At 42.5% G+C, this 19,751-nt stretch overlaps 1 protein-coding gene across 1 annotated transcript in view; it reads right to left on the bottom strand.

Moving 5' to 3' along the window:
- The window catches only part of LOC148521626 (sodium channel protein type 2 subunit alpha-like), a 129,568-nt gene that overhangs the window by 78,524 nt on the left and 31,293 nt on the right, over positions 1-19,751 (bottom strand). The window contains 5 exon segments of the mRNA XM_088474833.1: positions 3,982-4,317; positions 9,066-9,347; positions 16,618-16,824; positions 18,742-18,883; positions 19,687-19,750. Of these exon segments, the coding sequence (XP_088330959.1) occupies positions 3,982-4,317; positions 9,066-9,347; positions 16,618-16,824; positions 18,742-18,883; positions 19,687-19,750 (1,031 nt within the window).

Raw genomic sequence — 19,751 nt, 5'->3', positions numbered from 1 at the left:
TAATTAGCCTTCTTAATAGGCACAGCCGATTGATTAGCCGTCCCTCGTACTACTGCTTTTAAAGTACACCAATAATTTAAAACAGAGGTACCTTTTAGTTTATTAGTTTCCATATACGTAAAAAGGGTACGGGAATGGGCTTGTTTGGATTCCAAATCAGAGAGAAGATAAGCTTCCAAACGTCAAGGTCTAGGCGCCATACAAGGTGACCCCCAAAACCCACTCCAAACTAAGAGGTGCATGGTCAGACCATGACATAGAAAGTATAGCAGCCTTTCGGGCCTGTTGCAAGACCACTTATCTGTCAGGGCTAAATTAATTCTGGAATATGACTTGTGGACATGCAAATAAAAGTATAATCCCGTACAGTTGGGTGTTTTGCCCTCCATATGTCAAACAGATCATATTCTGTTAATATTTTTTGAAGGCTCGAGAATGGTCATGCTGAGAAGTAACTCTCGCCCTAACTGTGGGAGAAGATCAATCAACTTTCTGATCAATAACCATATTGAAATCACCTAAAACCATAACCGCTCCCTTACAGTACTTTTGCAAGACAGTACAAAAGCATCTGCAAATGCCACCTGCTTGGTATTAGGGACATAAACGGACACCAAAGTAACTAACTGATCTTCTAAATTGCCAATTAGGATCAAATGACAACCATAAACATCTGCATATTGAAATTGTGGCGATACAAGAACGAGAAATTAGAATGGCTACTCCAGCCTTTTTCTCTGGCCCATTAGCAGTGTAGTAGTGAGGATAGTTGTGATCAGAGAGCCTAGGCGGAGAAGAGGCAGCAAAATGGGTTTCCTGTATAGCTACCACATGCACTTTAGCCTTTGTAAAGTATCGCAAAACAAGATGTCTTTTATTTGGGGAGTTCAGACCCTTAACATTCAACGATATAACCTTAACCATAATCAATAGCTAATATGATATAAAACATCAGTATGCAAAACAGTACATACAAAGTAAAATAAAAGTACCCAAGGGAAAAAAAAGGGAAAGGGGAACAGCAAAAAAAAAAAACAATACACAATAAAAAAAACTGAAAGCTCCCAATTGGGGCTAGAGGAGGTCACCAACTAAGGTGACATTAAATAGAAAGGAGGGTAGAAACCCCACTTCCATCACTCCTAACATAGATAAAAATGACAATAGAGTCATATAATGAAACTATAATTCTGATAAGTACAAAAATATATTGGGACTAGCAGTGAACAGACACATAATACATTCTAGGAAAAGAACAAGGAGCAGCGCTAAAATTCTATGATAGATGTAACAATTGAATACATTAAACACATATGGAAATCATTCAAATCACAGCACATTTCTGAACACATATATAGATAAAAAGTAATGTGTAATATATAAGAGTAATGATTGCTGATAGATTTTATGTGTCCATATGTGTTCCAAATGATTTTCATATGTGTTTAATATATTAAATTGTTACAACTATCATAGCATTTTAGCGCTGCTCCTTGTTCTTTTTCTATATCTTAATGGAGATTAACCACGAATCTTTATATTGTTGCGTCGTGACCGATTTTCAAGATCACCAACTTTATTTTGCAAGGCCGTAACCTCAGATTGAAGCTGCTCACGCAAATGAATCAGATCAGAGTGGGATCCAACCACTTCCTCCATCTTCGTTTCCAATTGATCGGTGCGGGTTCCCAAATCATCAATTGACTGCTGGCAGGACTGTAAGGCAGCCCGGAACTCCAGGGAATTATCCATTTTGAAAGACGCTAGTAGTTGTTTCCTGGGGGGTCCGCGATCGCGGGGGGAGGGGCTTAGCGTCGGTGGGGGGTAGCAGCGATGGTGGGTCGGTGCATGCGCGGGCTCTTAGTCGTTGTATTTTTTCCGAAAATACCGCGACTAGAGTGCGGATGGGATCCGCAGGGACAGAGTTTTATCACAAACTCTGTCCCTGCAATGGATTTATAGTAAATCCCTGTGATATTGCCTGAATTCGCAATGCGAATTCACTCGGTAATATCACACTACAATCCGCATTCAATATGCGGATTGTAGTAAATAGAGCCCTTAGCCACTAAAGTTGGTCATGCAGAACCTCAAGCCCAGGTCCATAGAAAGCATATGGGCAGGGAATAACACACAAAAACAGCTGGAGCTAATGGCACCCACGTCCTCACTTTTAAAACTAATTTCTAAAAACTCTCACTTTAGTAAATTTACCCCGTAGAGTCTGCAATGGGATTACTATAAATGGATGGTGATGCAATTTTTTTTTGTGCTGAAAAAATAAAAACATTGTTAAAAATGTTAATCATTTAAATTATATTGATTAAAAATGGATAAGCAAATCAATGTTACTTCGCATGTAGTGTGAAATGATATGCAAATCAGACGGGTTCAGTGAGTATTGCAAATTTTTCACACTGTCATTGCCATTCTGCCTTTGGTTTCATTGAACGTTTTGTCTGGATTCATTCCACCAAATATTCTATACCATCCAGTTAAACTTTTTATTTTCTTTCAACTGGGATATAACATTTCTGTTTGGATACACAATCTGTCCATCTTGCAGAGAAGAGCAGTCCTGTTTTGAATATAAACATCTGCAGGATCAGGAGTGTAACCAGACCTAGGGGTCCCCATACAAAATTTTTCACTCCCTCCTGCCGTGGATTACTAAGTGCGGGACAGGTGCTCGCCTCCTGAGCCCCGTGGGTGGCTTCTTCCTAATTTCCAGTGTGCTGCAGCAGGTTCACCGGGACAGCAGATGTGCCTGCAGCAGCAACACTGCAGAGAAAGAAGGAGCCACCCATGGGGCTCAGAAGGTGAGCGCCTGCCCCGGACTTATTAGTACATTGCAGTGTAGTGTGGTGTTGTGCAGTATAAGTGGATGCAGGGGGAAGACCGGGCCCTGGAGGCGACATGGGATCCGTAGCAGCTGGACACCTTGCAGCTACTGTAGCTACACCCTGGGCCAGGATTATATAAAGCAGGGGTGGCCAAACCGGCCCTCTAGGATCCCTAACAGTTAATACTGTCTAGACCACCTGTGGATCTGTAGTATATGTCAGTTATCCTGGGCATACATTAAACATACAATTATCTGGCTGATCCGCCCGATATCGGCAGATCCAGCAGATAATTGTACAGTGTATGCGGGCGACCGATCTGAAAATATCAATCAGTTGGGCATGCCGGATCGTCCAGTATGTCTGTTAGATGTAATATTTTTTAAGTGACAGTCGGCCTCATCGGGCAGCAGACCGACAGACATTTCCACTGTTCACAGAGAAAGGAACTGGGAAATGTCTCCTTCCCTGGGGAGGAACGCAGGTATCGTGGCCCATACACTGTTATCTCACAGTGTATGGCCACAATATCAGGCTGTCAGGTAATATGTCTGTCACTCTGACAGGCATCTTATCTGTACATGACGTATGCCCAGCATTAGGATTGAATGCACCACATCTTTTCAAATGTGACAGTTAGTAATACTGTACCCCCGTGCACCATACGGTACACCCACGCACCATACTGTACACCCGCGCACCATACTGTACACCCGTGCCCCATACTGTACACCCATGCACCATACTGTACACCCGTGCCCCCATACTATACACCCGCGCACCATACTGTACACCCGTGCCCCATACTATACACCCATGCACCATACTGTACACCCGTGCACCATACTGTACACCCGCGCACCATACTGTACACCCGTGCACCAACTAGATGGCATGAAAAATGTGAATTGTTAGAAGGACTCAAGGAACGGGGTTGGCCACCTCTGATATAAAGGCTATGTTGAAAAACACAAAATGTAAACAGGAAAGCAATGTGTATTGTAAGAATTGCAGGAGGGCATGTAGACAACAACACTAATAAGTTGTCAGGAGCTGGAAATTCCCTACATATAAAAACAATTACATTTCATCCCTCATCATTAAAAACATTTGCTGGTTGCGTTGTGCACACTGTTACCTCTGGTAAGAGTCCAGCAGGCGCACATGACCCACTGACCAAGGAGACTACTCCATTACAGTCCACAGTACTGTGCATTTTACCATTCATGGAACGTAATGGCAGAATCCTGGATGATGGACTTGTCTGGCTAACAGTGCTATTTCGCCGTTGTCCTTGTCTTCCAGGCACAAACAGAGAATCCCTTCTACTGTCATTATCTTCAAATGTACTATGTTCATCGTCAGCAAAATCATTCTCTGACCCTACATCCTTGGCATGATCTTTGAAGCTAAAAATGCTGGCTCTGCTCTTGAGCCCAGGGGAAAACATGGGGCCGAGGATACTCATCTGCGACTACAAAAATAAACACAACAAAATATATTTAGTAGTGACATTAGAAAGATTCACAATCTATTTTTTCTATTTGACATATAGTACCATTGATCTGGAGCTTTAAATATTATAGTATCGTATGTGGCACATAAGTCACTATAAGTAATTGTAAAGACATTACTAGAAAATTACTATAGCAAAACTTATGTATATAGAATTAATATACAATAACTCTAATAAGTGTTTATATTTTAAATATACTTACTAAAATCTCCCACCCCCTCCCCCTTTCATCCCCATAACAAATGGCATTGGTAAAGAGTCAGATGCTGGGTCAGCAAATATTAATAAAGGCAACAGAAATGTTTGGTATAACAAATATGAGAGACCAATGTGGACAATTTCTGCTAAATTAAATGTACCTATTTATGCATGATTGAGATTGTAGGCAAGTACCTTACATTGTACCTTTTATTTGTAGTGATTGCAAATTTATTTTAAATGGAAGCAGCCAAGCACATTGGGGCAATCCTGGCTGGGTGTAGGCTAGCTGTAAATATGCACATCACTGCATTTATATAACAAAAAAAGTTTCAGATTGTGCATTTTGAGGGCAATCCTAGTTTAGCAAGTGGCTGCAGAGCACTTTTCCGGATTACTACACATACTTTAAATACACTATCCAGTTATTGGGCGCCCAGACAGGGGCTGGGGGGGGCGGATACTAATTACCCGGGCCTGGGCTTGCTGGAGGGGCCCGGCGCCCCCCCCTCCCTCCCACGTTGCTGTGTGCTGGGCTGCAGTGGGAGACTGCTCACTGCGGCTGAGCAGCAGCCATCTCCAGCCTGTGGGGGGGAGCGATCACACTGATCATGACCCTCCTAGATTTCCGCCGGCTGGGGACTCATCCCTGGCACGCAGTGCCGCTTCATGTTGCTGCAAACAGGGTTTATTTTTCTGAGGAGATGTGGCCACGCCTCCCGTGAATAGGCCACGCCCCCTTCACCCTGGCCCGGCCAGGCTATCTATGGCTATGGGGTCGATTAGCTGATAAAGGCCCTCATTCAGAGCCGTACGCTCTGAGCAGAGCGCACGCTCTGAATGAGGGCCGGGCTCCATGAAAATGGAGCGTCCTCCTGGACGCTCGTATAGCTGTGGGTCACCACCCACAGACTATACGAGCGTGCATTTTGATGGCCGCGATGGTCTTGACCATCGCGACCATCGAAATTGAGAGCCTGAGCCTGCGGTTGAGGTTTTCAACCGCAAGCTTCGGAGTGATTTTGGCTCTATCAGAGCCAAAATCACTCCCACTGACATCACTAGTGATGTCAGTGGGCCGGCTTTTGACGGGAGGCGTTCCCGTGGGAACGCCCCCGTCAGGGAGGCACGCCCCCGGAACGCCTACCAAAGGGGGCGTGCTGTCAATCAACATTGACAGCATGCCCCCTTTGATCGGACACAACGAGCGAAGGACTTTCCTTCGCTCGTCGCGTCTGGCGCATGCGCACGACGGAGCTCCCTCCGTCGTGCACATGCTCAGTCCATAACATCGACCCACTTGCGAGCGGACAGCCGCTCGCGAGTGGGTCTGAATCAGGCCCAATGTCCGATAACTGGATAGTGTGTATGCAGGTTCATTGCAGTGTTTGAAGCCGATAAATAGCTCCAAACATTCCTGCAATGCTCAGATCACACACTATATCATTTCCGTCATCCCAATCTCATTGAATAGTTGAATGGAAAGTACATACTGTACAAGAAATTGCTCAGTGTGTACGAGTGCGCACCGTTTTGATATTCACTCCGCCAGATCAGAGTATTTACCGGATCGGCAGCAACCATCAGTTAGTGTGTACCTAGTTTAAGGTGGAGGTGATTGAGGAATACTTATAACATTTACTATAAGTGGATGCCTTTTACACCACATAAGCACACGTTATAGGGAAATCCACATTTCTCTTTTAGCAATGGTGGACACTGGAGAACCAGGCAGTATAGTTGGTGCTGTTGTAGTGGCACTAAAAAAGTAAACTTTTGGGAGAGCTCAGGCTCCTCTTCCCCTATCCCCTGCTCCCTGCCTACGGCAGGCAGTTTTGTTGTAGTCCCCAAAGGTGCTGGGCACATTTTTCTCACCTGCTCTGGAGTTTTTTTTCTTTTACTCAATGAATTGGCTGCGGAGCACTTCCACCTGCCACCCGTTACAGTTCCTGGCTCTGGTGGGCAGAGCGCTATCCCCACGAATACCAGTTTTGCCCACCCAGACTCCAGACCAGAAGGAATTCTTTGGCCACGACTGGAGGTGATGGGAATCAGGTAAGGGCTTCCCACGGATCGTGGGAAGCCAGCACTGCAATGGCACAGGTCCCCCACCAGTGTTGGGGCCACCAGAGGGTGGTGGCCCAGTGAGGGCCAAGTTCTCTGTACCCTCACTAGACCACCAGGGACACCTTATAATGGGGCAATGTTATTAAGCAGCAGTTAGCCCTGGTGGTTGGCCAGGGGGAAGGAGGCTTTTCCTCATTCTCTCCCCATCCCTTTGGTGCACCCCTTCACTGGCAGCCCACTAATGGTCACCTTCTCTCCCCTCCCGATAGGATGGTGAACAGCCATTTTACACAGTACTGACACTGCTGCACAGCTCCTTGACTGCAGCAAGTTGGTGCTCAAGACCAAGGTAGGCTCTGTAGCTCCTGCACTGCTTTGGCGCTGCAGTCGAGACCCCAGGTTGTATCCAGTGTGGGCTTCCACCCAGTCTCAGGCACTGCTGGAACTGGCCAAGCAATTGACTCTGTCCATAACGTTCCCTTCAGATCCTAATGCTCCACTACAGCTTATCGTTGAGCCTCCCTGGGTGTGGGGTTTGTCTCACTCCATTGAGGGCCTGGTTCAGGTTTGACATTTTTTAAAGCAGATGCTGGAACCTACAGCTTCTCTATACATCCTCCTAAGCATCCACTGCCTACTCCACTTTAGTCAGGGCACAAATTGAACTCTGAAGTCTCCTCGCCAGCTGAAGATGATTTTCATCAGGAGTTGGATTTAGAGATTTCATCCCATCAGAAGATCACTCAAGTAATGTAAATGTGGATGCCTTGATAGCTGTGTTTAAATCCACACTGCTCACTAAGGATTCAGAAGATGCTCCTTTACAGGATCCATCTTTATTTAAACGTAAAAAGAAAGAGAGTAACTTTTTCTTACTCTGCACATCTGGAAGATCTACTCGCTGAATCCTGGAATCATTCAAATAAGCGATTTCAGGTTTCTAAGCATATTTTGACTACTATTCACTCCCCTCTCTGATAGGCTAAATGGGAAACCCCATCTTGGTGGAAACCTCCATTGCTAAGTTGGCTAAGGCTACAACCCTTCCTCTTCCGAATGTGGCTACTCTTAAAGATGCCACAGAAGTTTTTCTTAAAGCTATTTTGCATGCCAGTTTCCTCTCCTGCATCCCCAGATATCTCTTCTTTCTCAAGTCATCCAACAGAAGAAGGCAAAATGTCCAGCCTGGTTGCTCCAGATTGGCCAAGCACGACATGGTACGCTGTCCTGAAATACATGTCGATGGTTCCCCTTTGACATGTACTGTACCCCTCAGGCCAGATTACTTCTCACAGGGACTGTTCTTCCACCAAGAACTTTCTCAGCTAGATACAGATGTATGGCGTGCACTGCAATCGCACCATATATTCCTATAGAAGCACGAGTGCAAATGGAGTGGTCTCAGCTAAGGCACATCACAGAGTGTGGAAGACCTATTTTGCCTGGTGTGCACTTGAGAAACATAATCCGGAAGTGTTTTGTCGCTCCAAGACTATCTTTTCTGCAAGCAGGTTTGGATATGGTCCTCTGTCTGTCTTCTCTGAAGTCTCATGTTTTGTCCCTCCCTGTTGATTATCAGAGATGTATAGCAGTCCTGCCATCTTTTCTGTAAGGGTACTTCACATCCAACAGCCCGTTGTTCCACCAGTTGCATCCTGGGATTTGGTTGTGGTCATCAGGTCTCTTCAACATCCCCCCTTTGAGCCCTTAGGCTTGGTGGCTGCTTTCCCAAGAACTCGATGACAGCATTCATAGTAAATTGCATCATTGTAACCCCACCTCCTGCTGCACAAAGTCATCATACAATGTGGTGGCAAGATCACAATGATATGATTTTGGCACCTGGACCCACTCCCCCTGCACTTTCCGCTTGGATGGCATTCCCCAGGATCTATCAGAGGCAATTTAAGAAAAAAAACTCAGCAAATATGATTTACATATGTGTGTACGAGCCTCAGGAATTCCACTTGGGTGTTTGTGCATTGTATCAGCCCCTTATAAATATCCTCTACTATATTAATAGGAAATATATAGCTAAAATATAAGCTGCTTCACATAAACACTGAAACTGTAGCAGATTAAATATTTGAAATATAATGTAATATATTTGAAAGACTGAAAATTCTCAAAAGGAAATGACATGCATTACATCTACAATTGAAAGACTGCACACAATAGAGGTAGTCATTTTGCAGACTAAGACAATTGTCATTAGAATTCAGCCTATCATTTTCCAGTAACTTGTAACGTTAGTGACATAATCTGTTCCTACTGAATTGTTCTCAACAAATGGCTGACTCCATAGGAGTGCAATTTAATATCTTGAGTCCATAAATGGGATTTATCCTTAGTTTAAGTTTTATTTCACGCTTTCACTGGGCTCTGGCAACTGTAAAGAAATAAAACAGACACCTGTTCACTGCAGTATAATGAAATCTTACCTTGTCGTACTCTAGCTGTTTCCCTTCCCTGATAGAATGGAACCCTTTCCTCTTTAAAAATTCTTCAGATCCAGATATAAAATATTTCTCCTCATCCCTTTTCTCATCTCCATCACAATGCTCTACCTGTTGTCTTTGCTTTCTCAAATTCGTCCATTCTTTGGCACTCTTAGAACTCAGCCTTGACACGGTAGATGAGCTCTCAGATGGGTCATCAGGTTCACCTTCTTCGCTTAATTCTTGTGACTCAATCAACGCATCTGTGGCTGCAGCTGCTACAGCCTGCAATGGTAAATTGTGTTTACATTTATCATATCCTCATATAAATGCATTTATAAACGTGTACCCTGTATTATAACAGGTTTGATGGTCATTACGCCACCAACACATACGATTCATAAACTTTTTACACATGCTTCAAAAATTAATGTAGTTCAAAAATGTGCCCTGCCAGAACGTTTAAGACTTAGATTACCATAAAAGTTGTAAAGTTTATTTTCCTTTTTAAAGTACTAGAAAGCAGTCTGAAGTTGTCCCCTTACTTTCCTTTGCACAAGATAAGGTGGGGAAGAATAAGAGGTTTCCAACAAAAGAAAATGACATATAATAAGGTAAATAACTAAACTAATTAATTGTATGAAATGTGTTTCCCAATTGGAAAATGGTAACCTATTAAGCCACATCTTGGTCAACCAGACCATGCCAATTTCCTGCTTAGCCACATTCTTTCATGCAAATCGATATCCCTGTTTCCAAATTGACTTCAAAGTTTGCAAAACACAAAAAAAGCATTGGCACAAGCAAGCACAACTTTCCACATGAAATGATTAAGATAATTTAAAAAAAAAGTTGCAACAAATAGGATTTTTGGTACTTACCAATAAATGTCTTTCTCTTTCATCCTATCTGGGGAACACTGCTATCTTGGGGTGTAAAAGGCACTCTCTTGGAGTAGGCACACATCTTCAAACTCAAAGTGTTTGAGATGTTGGCTCCTCCCCTCTACATCCATACAGCCTGGACTCTCTCTCTCTCTCTCTCTCTCCAACTGTTAGTTTGAACTTAATTAAGCCCAAAGAAGTGTAGAATCAAGACTCAACCAAGAACAGTCAAACAAACAAAATTATCTCTAACAGTAAGCACGACAGAAGAAAAGAAAGGTGGACGAAGCACGTACTATATCAAATAAATATAAATCCTCAGGATTCAAAGCTGGATTAGTAGAAAATGCAGGTATAACAATATCCTCATTTAGATGAAAACAAGACACAACTTTTGGCTGGAAAATTAGTCTAGTACGTCGGATCACTCTATCTTGGTGAAATACCAGGTATGGGGAATGACAAGAAAGAGTAGCAAGTTCTGAAACACAGCACGCTGAAGCAATGGCTAATAAAATAGCTACTTTTCACATGTTAAAAATTTACTGATCCTAGTGGTTCAAATAGAACATTTTATAAAGCTTTTAAAACCAGGTTAAAATCTCATGGAGCTATAGGATGAATATAGGCTGAATGAGCATAACTTCCTGAAGGAAAGTTTGAACTTCAGGAATGTTCTTCAATTTCCTCTGGAAAACACAGAAAGGTCTGATAATTGAACCTTTAGAGAAGACAACCTTAATCCACTGTCAAGGCCCTCTTGTAAACAGCCTAGACAATGTAATTGCAGATGTACAGTATGTACTTTTTTCTTTTCATACCAAGAAATGTATATTCTGCATACTTTACTGTATAATAATTTTACGATGATACAGGTTTTCTTGCACTTTTCATAGTTTAAATAACCTGTGGTGAGTAAAATCATGGCCTGAATAACCATGCCATTTTATTCCACCGAAGCAAGTCTTAGTGAACAAATGGTACCTGACCTAATAGATACAGCCTTTTTGGAAGAGACCATGGAAGATCTACTGATAGATTGAGAACTTCCATGAACCATGTTTGCTGAGGCCAATATGGCGTTTTTAGAATTACTGGTGTGCTGTCTTTCTTGATCTTTTTGAGAACTTGTGGAATCATTGGGATAGGTTGAAAGCAGATATGCTAGATGAAAATTCCATGGAATCATCATGGCATCCACAATGATTCCCTGAGGGTCTGGTGACCGAGCTCCGTACACAGGTAACATGTGGTTTAACCTTGAAGCCATTAGATCTACTTCTGACTGACCCTACCAACATCTCTGGATGAAGTGACCACTCTCCTTGGTGGATGGCATGATGGTTTCTTGACTCCCAGGATGAAAGTTGCTGAAATTGTCAGTGTATACTTGTCTGGCCATTTGAAAATTTTGTTTTTTCCACGATTGTCATGAGACTGCGGGTTCCCCCATGGTGACTTATGTATGCTACTGCTGTTGCACTGCTTAATTTAATGCCAATTGGATGTCCCCACAGAAATTCCTGAGCCTGAGTGAGAGCATTCAAGATTGCTCTCAACTCGTGAATATTTATTGAAAGTTTTCTTTCCACTGGATTCCACAAGCCTGAAGATGAAGATGGAGCTTTACTGTTCCCCAACCCTGGAGACTCACCTCAGTTTTCAATATCATCCACAGAGTTAATGACAAGTTTTTTAGGTTCAACCAAAAGAGATGAGAGTGTCTGGTCTTGCATGTTAACTGGAACAACTGAACATCTCGGTGAGGATTCTTCCAATTCCACTTGGCCATAAATTGACACTGAAATGTTCTGGAGTTAAATCTGCTGAATGGAACAAAAGACCATTCTTCTCAACACTTTCATGCATAGAAGAACTGAGACCCTGCCCCAAGAGAGTAACAGGGTTACTTGATTTCTTATAGCCTATATCTTTTCTTTCGTAAGAAAAATTCTGTATGAGACTATATTGAAGAACAGGTCTAGAAACATGAGGAACCATCTTAAAGTTTTGAAGCTTTATTGACCAACTTTTGAAAAGTCTCTATTACATGTTGTAAATGACACTTCAGAAGATCTTATGTTTTGGCTTTTATAAGTAGGACGTCTAAGTACGGAATGATTGTTATTCCTCTTTCCTTCAGCAACCTTGACATGATTATCATGGTCTCTCTCAGTTTTGTAAATCTCCTTTAGAGAATGGATAAACAGAAGGAAAACATCTTGGAATATGAAAATGTGTACCTAGTTTTTGCCAAGCTTCCTCCATAAACTCTGTTAAATGTAAAATTGAGGGAAACTGAGCAACCAGTTTCTTCTTCTGTTAAGCAGAGACACTCCCTGAACTTGTGGTTCAAATAAGCCTTCAAAATCAAGTACTTGGCAAATAGCCAGCACTAATTCCTCAACATTCTGTCTAGAAGAGGATTCCTCCTCCCAGGCTGAAATATCCCCATCCTCGATGCCGTCCTGAATATCTTCACATTACTCTGGAGGCATGTCCTCTTCATCTGTAAAATATACTCTAGAGGAACTTGATCGCCTATGTGACTTTGCCTCACATAAATGGATGACTTCATTAAAGCAAAATATTTTCCCATATAAGAAACACACTGAGGTTTAGATGACTGATGAATTATAGGTGGAACACTTGCGTCAAAAGCTAAGAGTTGAGTTGCACGCATATCATGTGATTTACAAGGGTGAACAGGTAAAGACTCGCTCACCTCCCTCTGATTGTCAGGTCATCCCTGCACTATTTCTGCAAGAGAACACACCAGTATCTTAAGCCAAGCTGGTTCTGCCTTCTCAGATGAGTCCCCTCCCAGTGGCTTCGAATTCACAGTTGACACAGGTAGCACCCAGCTCCAAACACCCCTGAGGAAATTTTACCTGCCATTTTAAAAAGGTATAAAATAGCTTTATTAGCTTTGACTTTGGAAAGACTCCCTTTTTCTGCCATCATTAAGTGGAGAAAACAAGAATAATATATATATTTGCTGTCTTTTTTATACAGATTAACTACAGTATAATATACCAAACACTGCTATTTGCGGCAATAAGAAATTAAGTTTAGCACGAACGTATCAAAGCTCCGCCTGTCCCTGCGATGTGTTTGGAGTGAAGTGACCACATCAGTGGTCACACTTCACCTTTCTTTCTGGACTCCTGTGTGCTGCTGTGCATGCGCGGTCAGCTGACCAAGCCTGTGTGGCGGCCATTGCCAGGGAGGGTTCCAGAGGTACCCTTTTTCCAGTCATTTTTGCAAAATGTAACCCATAGTCTACAGCAGCTAATGCCATCTTCAGATGGAGATTGGTAAATCTAACAGTTTTACAGCCCCCATAGAAACCAACGGGGGCTGTGGCTGCTGCTGGAAATGGGGGGACCGCAGCAGATGTGGTGGATACTTGGCTTTTGCAGGTACTGTATTTCCCAAAAATGAGTGTTTTCTGGAGATATCCCACAAATATTATTTGATAAATAGACCCCAAACAAAGCGAAAACAAACTGTTACTAAGCAGTGTCTGGGTAATAATAAAAAAGTGCCCTCAAGTGTGTAAACACAGCATTTAGGGGTGCCCCAACAGCTAAAGTCAACAGAGATGGGGCTCCTCAAACGAAAAAAGCCAGTCTGAACTCTGCTGTTAAAGGGCAGGCACTGTTTGGGCATGTCAATTTTCCTATTTATTATCCTTCTCACTTGTTGCTTGCTCTTCTTTTAGCCCTGGCATTTCCTGGCATCTCCTATTTCCTCCCGGGCCCTTCCACATAAGCCCATGGCCCTTTTTTGGCACAAAGCACCAAAAAGTCTAGTTACTTCTCTGGTCCCCTGCAATCACTGACATCACTGTACATAAAATGGCTCACAGTCAGCAAACTTTTGGAAGCTCCCTAATTAAGCTGGAGCTTCCCTTGTAATAAATCTGCTCATTGGAGCTTAGAGGAGGGAAGTTGGGGCAGTCCCTCAGGTCCAGCGGCGGAATAACACCAGCGTTGGCGCCTGGTATGTGTCCCGATTAGAAAAATAAACAACACTGAAAACCAGGACTTAATGCCAGCGGTCCCTGGTGACAGCCCCAACTATATAGCACTCCACAGAGTATCTGGCTGCCACCAGTCCAGAATTTTTAAATATAAAATAGAAGGAAATAAATTAAATGAAAATAAATACTGAAAAATGATTATGCTTCAGCAGCTTCTAGGTATTAGGGGGTTTATTTACTAAGCAGTGTTAGGAGACAGAGTGAAAAGTGATAATAAAGTGATAAGGTGCCAGCCAATCAGCTCCCAACTGCCATCTCACAGGCTGTGTTTGAAAAATGACAGTTGGGAGCTGATTGGCTGGTTCCTTATCACTTATCACTTTTCACTCTGTCTCCTAACACTGCTTAGTAAATAGACCCTTAGATGTTGCCGGTCTAGGCACAAATTTAAAACTGACAGTTGGAGAAAAAGAGCCCAGGCTGCAGGAGGGATGTAGAGGGAAGGAGCCAGCACCACAAACACCTTTGAAGATGTGTGGATGCTCCGAAAGTGCGTCCTCTACATTAAAAGATAGCAGTGTCCCACAGATAGGATGAAAGAGAAATGAATAGTTAGTGATATATTAACTAGTGAAAGAAAAGCTGCAGGGCAATAGAGAACAAAGCAATCTCTTAGAAAGAGAAAAGAAAAACAACTAAGACCTGCACTTCTGTTTCACTATAAAAAAAAAGTCATATGTCTCAGTGGGGACTAAAGTACACAGCCTCTGACTTCGGCACAAAAAGAAAACAGTACAGACACGCCCCGATTTTGTTATGCTCCATGTCTCCACCTCCAAATGCCAGCAGAATGTCAATCACACTGCGGCTTTGGGGCACTGCAACAGACATCGCAGAAACAGATCTGCATGTGTACAGATCTACAATCATCTGAGATTTACATAAATGTAACATTTCCGTAGATCTCTCAATTAGGCCCGTAGTTCATTAAGTCTAGTGTCCAAAATATCAATTCAATTTAATTCAGCTACACACTTGCAGAACCTCTTAGGAAACAATGCTTCCAGTGCTGGTGGCAGTGAGCCAACAGTGCAGATGGATGGCAGATGTAACACCGGTAAGTACATAACATAGTTTAGGAATAAGTACTCCACTTAAAATAATGTAACAGTCCATCCAAACAACTTGATGGTCGGAGCAGCAAATTGTTGTATTGTAAGTGCCATTAAATTTGCTCCGGGGGTGTGCTGATATGTGGGCAATACTGGCACGTTCTAGGTATTTGTTTACAGTCCACATCCATATGATGATAATTGTAATGGAAACACATGAATAATCTTTACTCTATACTCCTAGAGTATTTCAGCGCTCAGTGACGCCTTTCTCATAGGTAAATAAATGCAGAATTTAAATTGTTGCAATTTTTGCATGCGTATGCATCGCAGTGCATCTGCGCAAACCAGCCACTGCGATCGGGACGCTGATCACAGTGACTACGCAGACCCATCGCAGAGTGATTGCCATTAAGTGCCGCTTGTGGGTGGTGTGGTCTGCAAAACGCAGGGGTGCCAGGGCATTTGAACGCTGTTGCAGGGGTGTGCATAAGTTATCCACTGAGATGCCATACGCAGCCTGAGGGATCATAGCTTGCGATGAGGTTAGCAATTTCTGAGTAAGGTCAGGGCTTGTGCAAGTGTGTGTAAGGCTGCAATGGTAGTCGATTGTACCGATGGTTTTGCAGTCTTGTTAAGGATTACGGATGTGTGTAAGGTAAAGTGGGCATCCTTATGTTGTGTTGCGGCGGCATAGCGATCACAATGGACTAGCATACTGTCGCAGTGACTGCGTAATCGCTATTGCAGTCGCAGTTCCGATCCGTAATTTAATCCACTCTGAAACATATGACTTTTTTAGGACGAGATGTACTAAGCATTGCATGCCGTATATTCCGCCAATTATCGGGTACATACCGGTGATAATATCGCCGGTATGTACCTAGAAATGTGCAAAGGACAGCTCTCCTAGTAAGAGCTGTCCTTGGCGATAGAGAGACTTCCGGGTTTACGACTCAGAATTCCCTCTGGCGTCCTTCTGCTCATGTGTAGAATGACATGTGCGCCGCGGGGGGTGCTGGGCGGGGCCCGATTGGATCCCTCTCAGGGGGAGTTCCAAACAGAAGTCCATAGGCTTCTATTGGGTAACGCCATCTAAAGATGGCATTATCCACCAGGTCCAAGCTACAGAATGTATCACAGTCCGGAGCTTGGTACTGTCCATATGGAAATGCAGGCAGAACTCAGAAAATGGGGGTTCTTTAAGTTTTGACTGAATTTCAGGCTTTAGTACATCCTGCCCTCAGAGTGAAACAGAAAGTGCAGGTGTTGTTTCGACTTCAGAGTTTGTTACACACAGACTTTGTAGTATTGAAAAAGATTATAAAAAGCATCCAAATGCTCTTGCAATCAATGCTGACTTGACTAAAAAGTCAGAATTTATGGCACAAATACCTGGCATGACACCACTGCAGACATGTGAGGTACTACTGAGGTAGGAAATTTTAACAAATGTTATGTATAAAAATAAAAAATGTGACTAGATAAGCCTCAGGATTCTTGTAACACAGCTGTATTGACTAACTGGGTATGAGTTTTTGAGAAGTCCATGGAGGCTGAGATATTGATGTTACCTGAGCTTCCCCCTGTTGCTTCTTCAACTGTTCCATCATTTTCTGAAATTCGACAGCTTTCTGCTCAGCTTCTTCTAAAGTTGCCTGATTCTGTTCTTCGTAGGCCATGGCGACCACAGCCAGGATTAGATTTACCAGATAGAAGGAGCCCAAGAAGATCACCAGAACGAAGAAGATCATGTAGGTTTTACCAGAAGCGCGAAGGGTCTGTAGGAAATTTAAGAGTTGTGCTATGACAGTGAGGTAGACTTTCAGACATACTGTAGACACCAAGAATGCCCATAATTGTAATGAGGATCCAGTATAATGGCTCATTTCCCCCACCGAGGAAGCCTTTTTTGTAGGCTTAACCAAACCTCTGCCTAGCAATTTATTAGGTACTACCAAAATCACATTTACTAATTGCTATAGAACTTATAATTTGCATTCACTTGGATTTTAATTCAACAAAAAGTAATGGCTGCCTTCAGTAAGACTAAGTTACAAAAGGTAAAAACATTGGATCTGCAATGATTCATTATGTGCTAAAGTGTGCCCGTATGTCCTCATTTCTGTCCACATTCCCATCCATCCTCTCTGCTTCCCCTAAGATTCCTGCATCACCTTTATCCTGGTCCTTTCCTCTCAAACTCACCTCCAGACTTCACCCCTCTCCTCTGGAACTCACTCTCTCACTTACGTGGAGATGTCTCAAGGCCTGCGGAGAGTTAAAGGGGAGTAGTTGCCCAAAGTACCCAATCAATAAATTACAGTTAGAAGGCTACTGGATGCTTTGGGCAATTTTTCCACTTTATTTCTCTCCAAGGCTTGACACATCTCCCCCTTTGTCAGAGATTCTACCAATTTGTCTAGCTATAAATGCGCCCATAAAATGCACCTTTTTAGTAAAGCTTATCAACCCTCCTTATAACTCATCACTCATCTCCTCTACCCTTTCACCTTGTATCTTTTCCAGTTCACCCTCCAACTGTTCACCTCTTCAATTTAGTATATAATGGTACATGGGTAGGACCCTCCTCTCTCTAGTTTTTCTCCAAAAACAGTCAGGGCCAGAATAACATCAACATGTGCCTGGAGATCAAAAGGATCAATGGTCTATTGAGAGTAGTGGAGGAGCTGTGACCTCTATGTGTGGATGTGGCCAATGCTATGTGGGCGTTTACACCTAGTACACTATCAGCCCCAATGTCTCCCTCATGCAGGAACATTCCATAACAGTGCGAGGAAAACAGACATACAATTTTAATACTTATGATTTATGGCTGATCATCTTGTTGTCATAATTATTGTCCGTGTCTTGAATCAAAAAGGCATGGCCGTGTCTCCTCCAAAATTTTTTTGCAGCGTTGTGCACTGGGAAGGTGACACATTTGTCCCCCTCGACCAGGGGGCAGAGCAAACAGGACAGTGATCATTGCAACCGCCCCCTCCCTAACACTTGCAGGGAGAGAGAGGACTGGGTCTGGCTGTGTGTGTTTGCTAGGCTGTGGAGGGTCTAGGGAGGCTGCTGCCACTTAGCAGCGGCAGTCACGGCTGGGCAGCGCCCCTGTCTCTCTATGCTCCTTCCAGCTATAGCGAGTTGCCTTCCTTTTGTCCCTGTATTTGTCCAACCCAGTATGTGTTGATTTTTATTAAATGGATTGAAGTATGCTTACAAATTGCATAGAGAGGCAAAAAGCATCTCATTACCAGTTTAAGGAAAGGGCAGCTATCTGACAACTTTGATAATGATGGAGACGATTACTTTTTTCATGAAAAAAAGGCTGTGATCTTGCATTGAAAAGCAGAGAATGTGCCCTGACCTATTATCTCATTTAAATAATACTATCATGTAAATTAAATCTCACTTTCACTGCAAAGCAGGCATGTGTGACTGTGCACCTAATCATCACTTAGCAAGTAATGCCCCATATCTGCCCAACTGCTCAATGCAAACTTCTACATCACAGGAGAGCATTTGTGATTTGTCATAGTTTATTTGTTTGGAGACATGCCATGTACAAAGATTTGCATTGTGCATTTATAGACAGGCAAGATTATGGTTATACTATAACGTTTATAGTAACTAGTGTCACATATACATTTGGAAATTCAGAAATAAATAAAATATATATATATATATACCTTCATGTATAGAGATTCCCAGCAGTCCTGAGTCATCAGTCTGAACAGGGATAAAAATGCCCAACTAAATGTGTCAAAGCTTGTGTATCCATAATCTGGGTTCCTTCCGACTTTCTTACATGTATACCCTTCTGGGCACTGACTAATTGAATTAAAAAGAATAACACTGTATTAAAATTGCAACGAATGTTATGCATAATTATACAAATAAATATTTAATGCAAAATTATTGTAATTGCAAATAATGGCTGCAGTAACACTAGTGAACAACAGGTGGCGATGCACTGAGTGTACACTGTTCTACACAGTACTGCAGCATATATACTGTACATTTTGCACAATTTGGCTAGCACACTGTTAAAGAGCAGAACTGACCAATTCTACAAATAGTATAGTTGTTTGTCAATTATTGTGTATGTTTTGTGTATATTATCAATCACAATCACCAGAAGACTGCTTTTTTAAACAGGTGATAGAAAAGATGGGTCCTCCTAGGTAAGATCCCCTACTTGTTTTATAAATCAGGAGATTTTGACTCTACTCCTCAAATACCCCTGATAGGTCATGTTTTCAGGATTTCTTTAACCGTCCAGGGGATTTCATCTATTTTTCTTGGTCAGTAATTATCTCACCTGTTTCCACCGACAAAAATCCTGAAAACAGAACAAACTGTGGATACCATCTGAAATATTTATACATTGTGTAGCTAAATCTGTCATCCATTTTTGTGAAGCGCCGTAGATTAGGACGTTTCTGGAGGGGTTAGTTTTCTATTTCTGCTATGACCAAAGCAGAAATGCATTTTTATATTATTAAATTTATATCCCATTTCCTTATATTGAACCGTACATTATGTATTAAATGGTATAAAAAGTTGTAATAATTTGTCATATTAAGTATATTACAATTGAAATCTGACAAAACATTTTTACTTTACTTTCTTACCCTGCGTCTGAGCTATTACCACAAAGCCAAGGATCCTTGTGACCTTCAATTATATAAAGCACACC

The sequence above is a fragment of the Taudactylus pleione genome, unplaced genomic scaffold, assembly GCF_031769625.1.
Source record: "Taudactylus pleione unplaced genomic scaffold, aTauple2 ptg000156l, whole genome shotgun sequence".
In the NCBI taxonomy this organism is placed as follows: Eukaryota; Metazoa; Chordata; class Amphibia; order Anura; family Myobatrachidae; genus Taudactylus; species Taudactylus pleione.
This window is presented reverse-complemented; position numbering and strand designations above follow the sequence as displayed.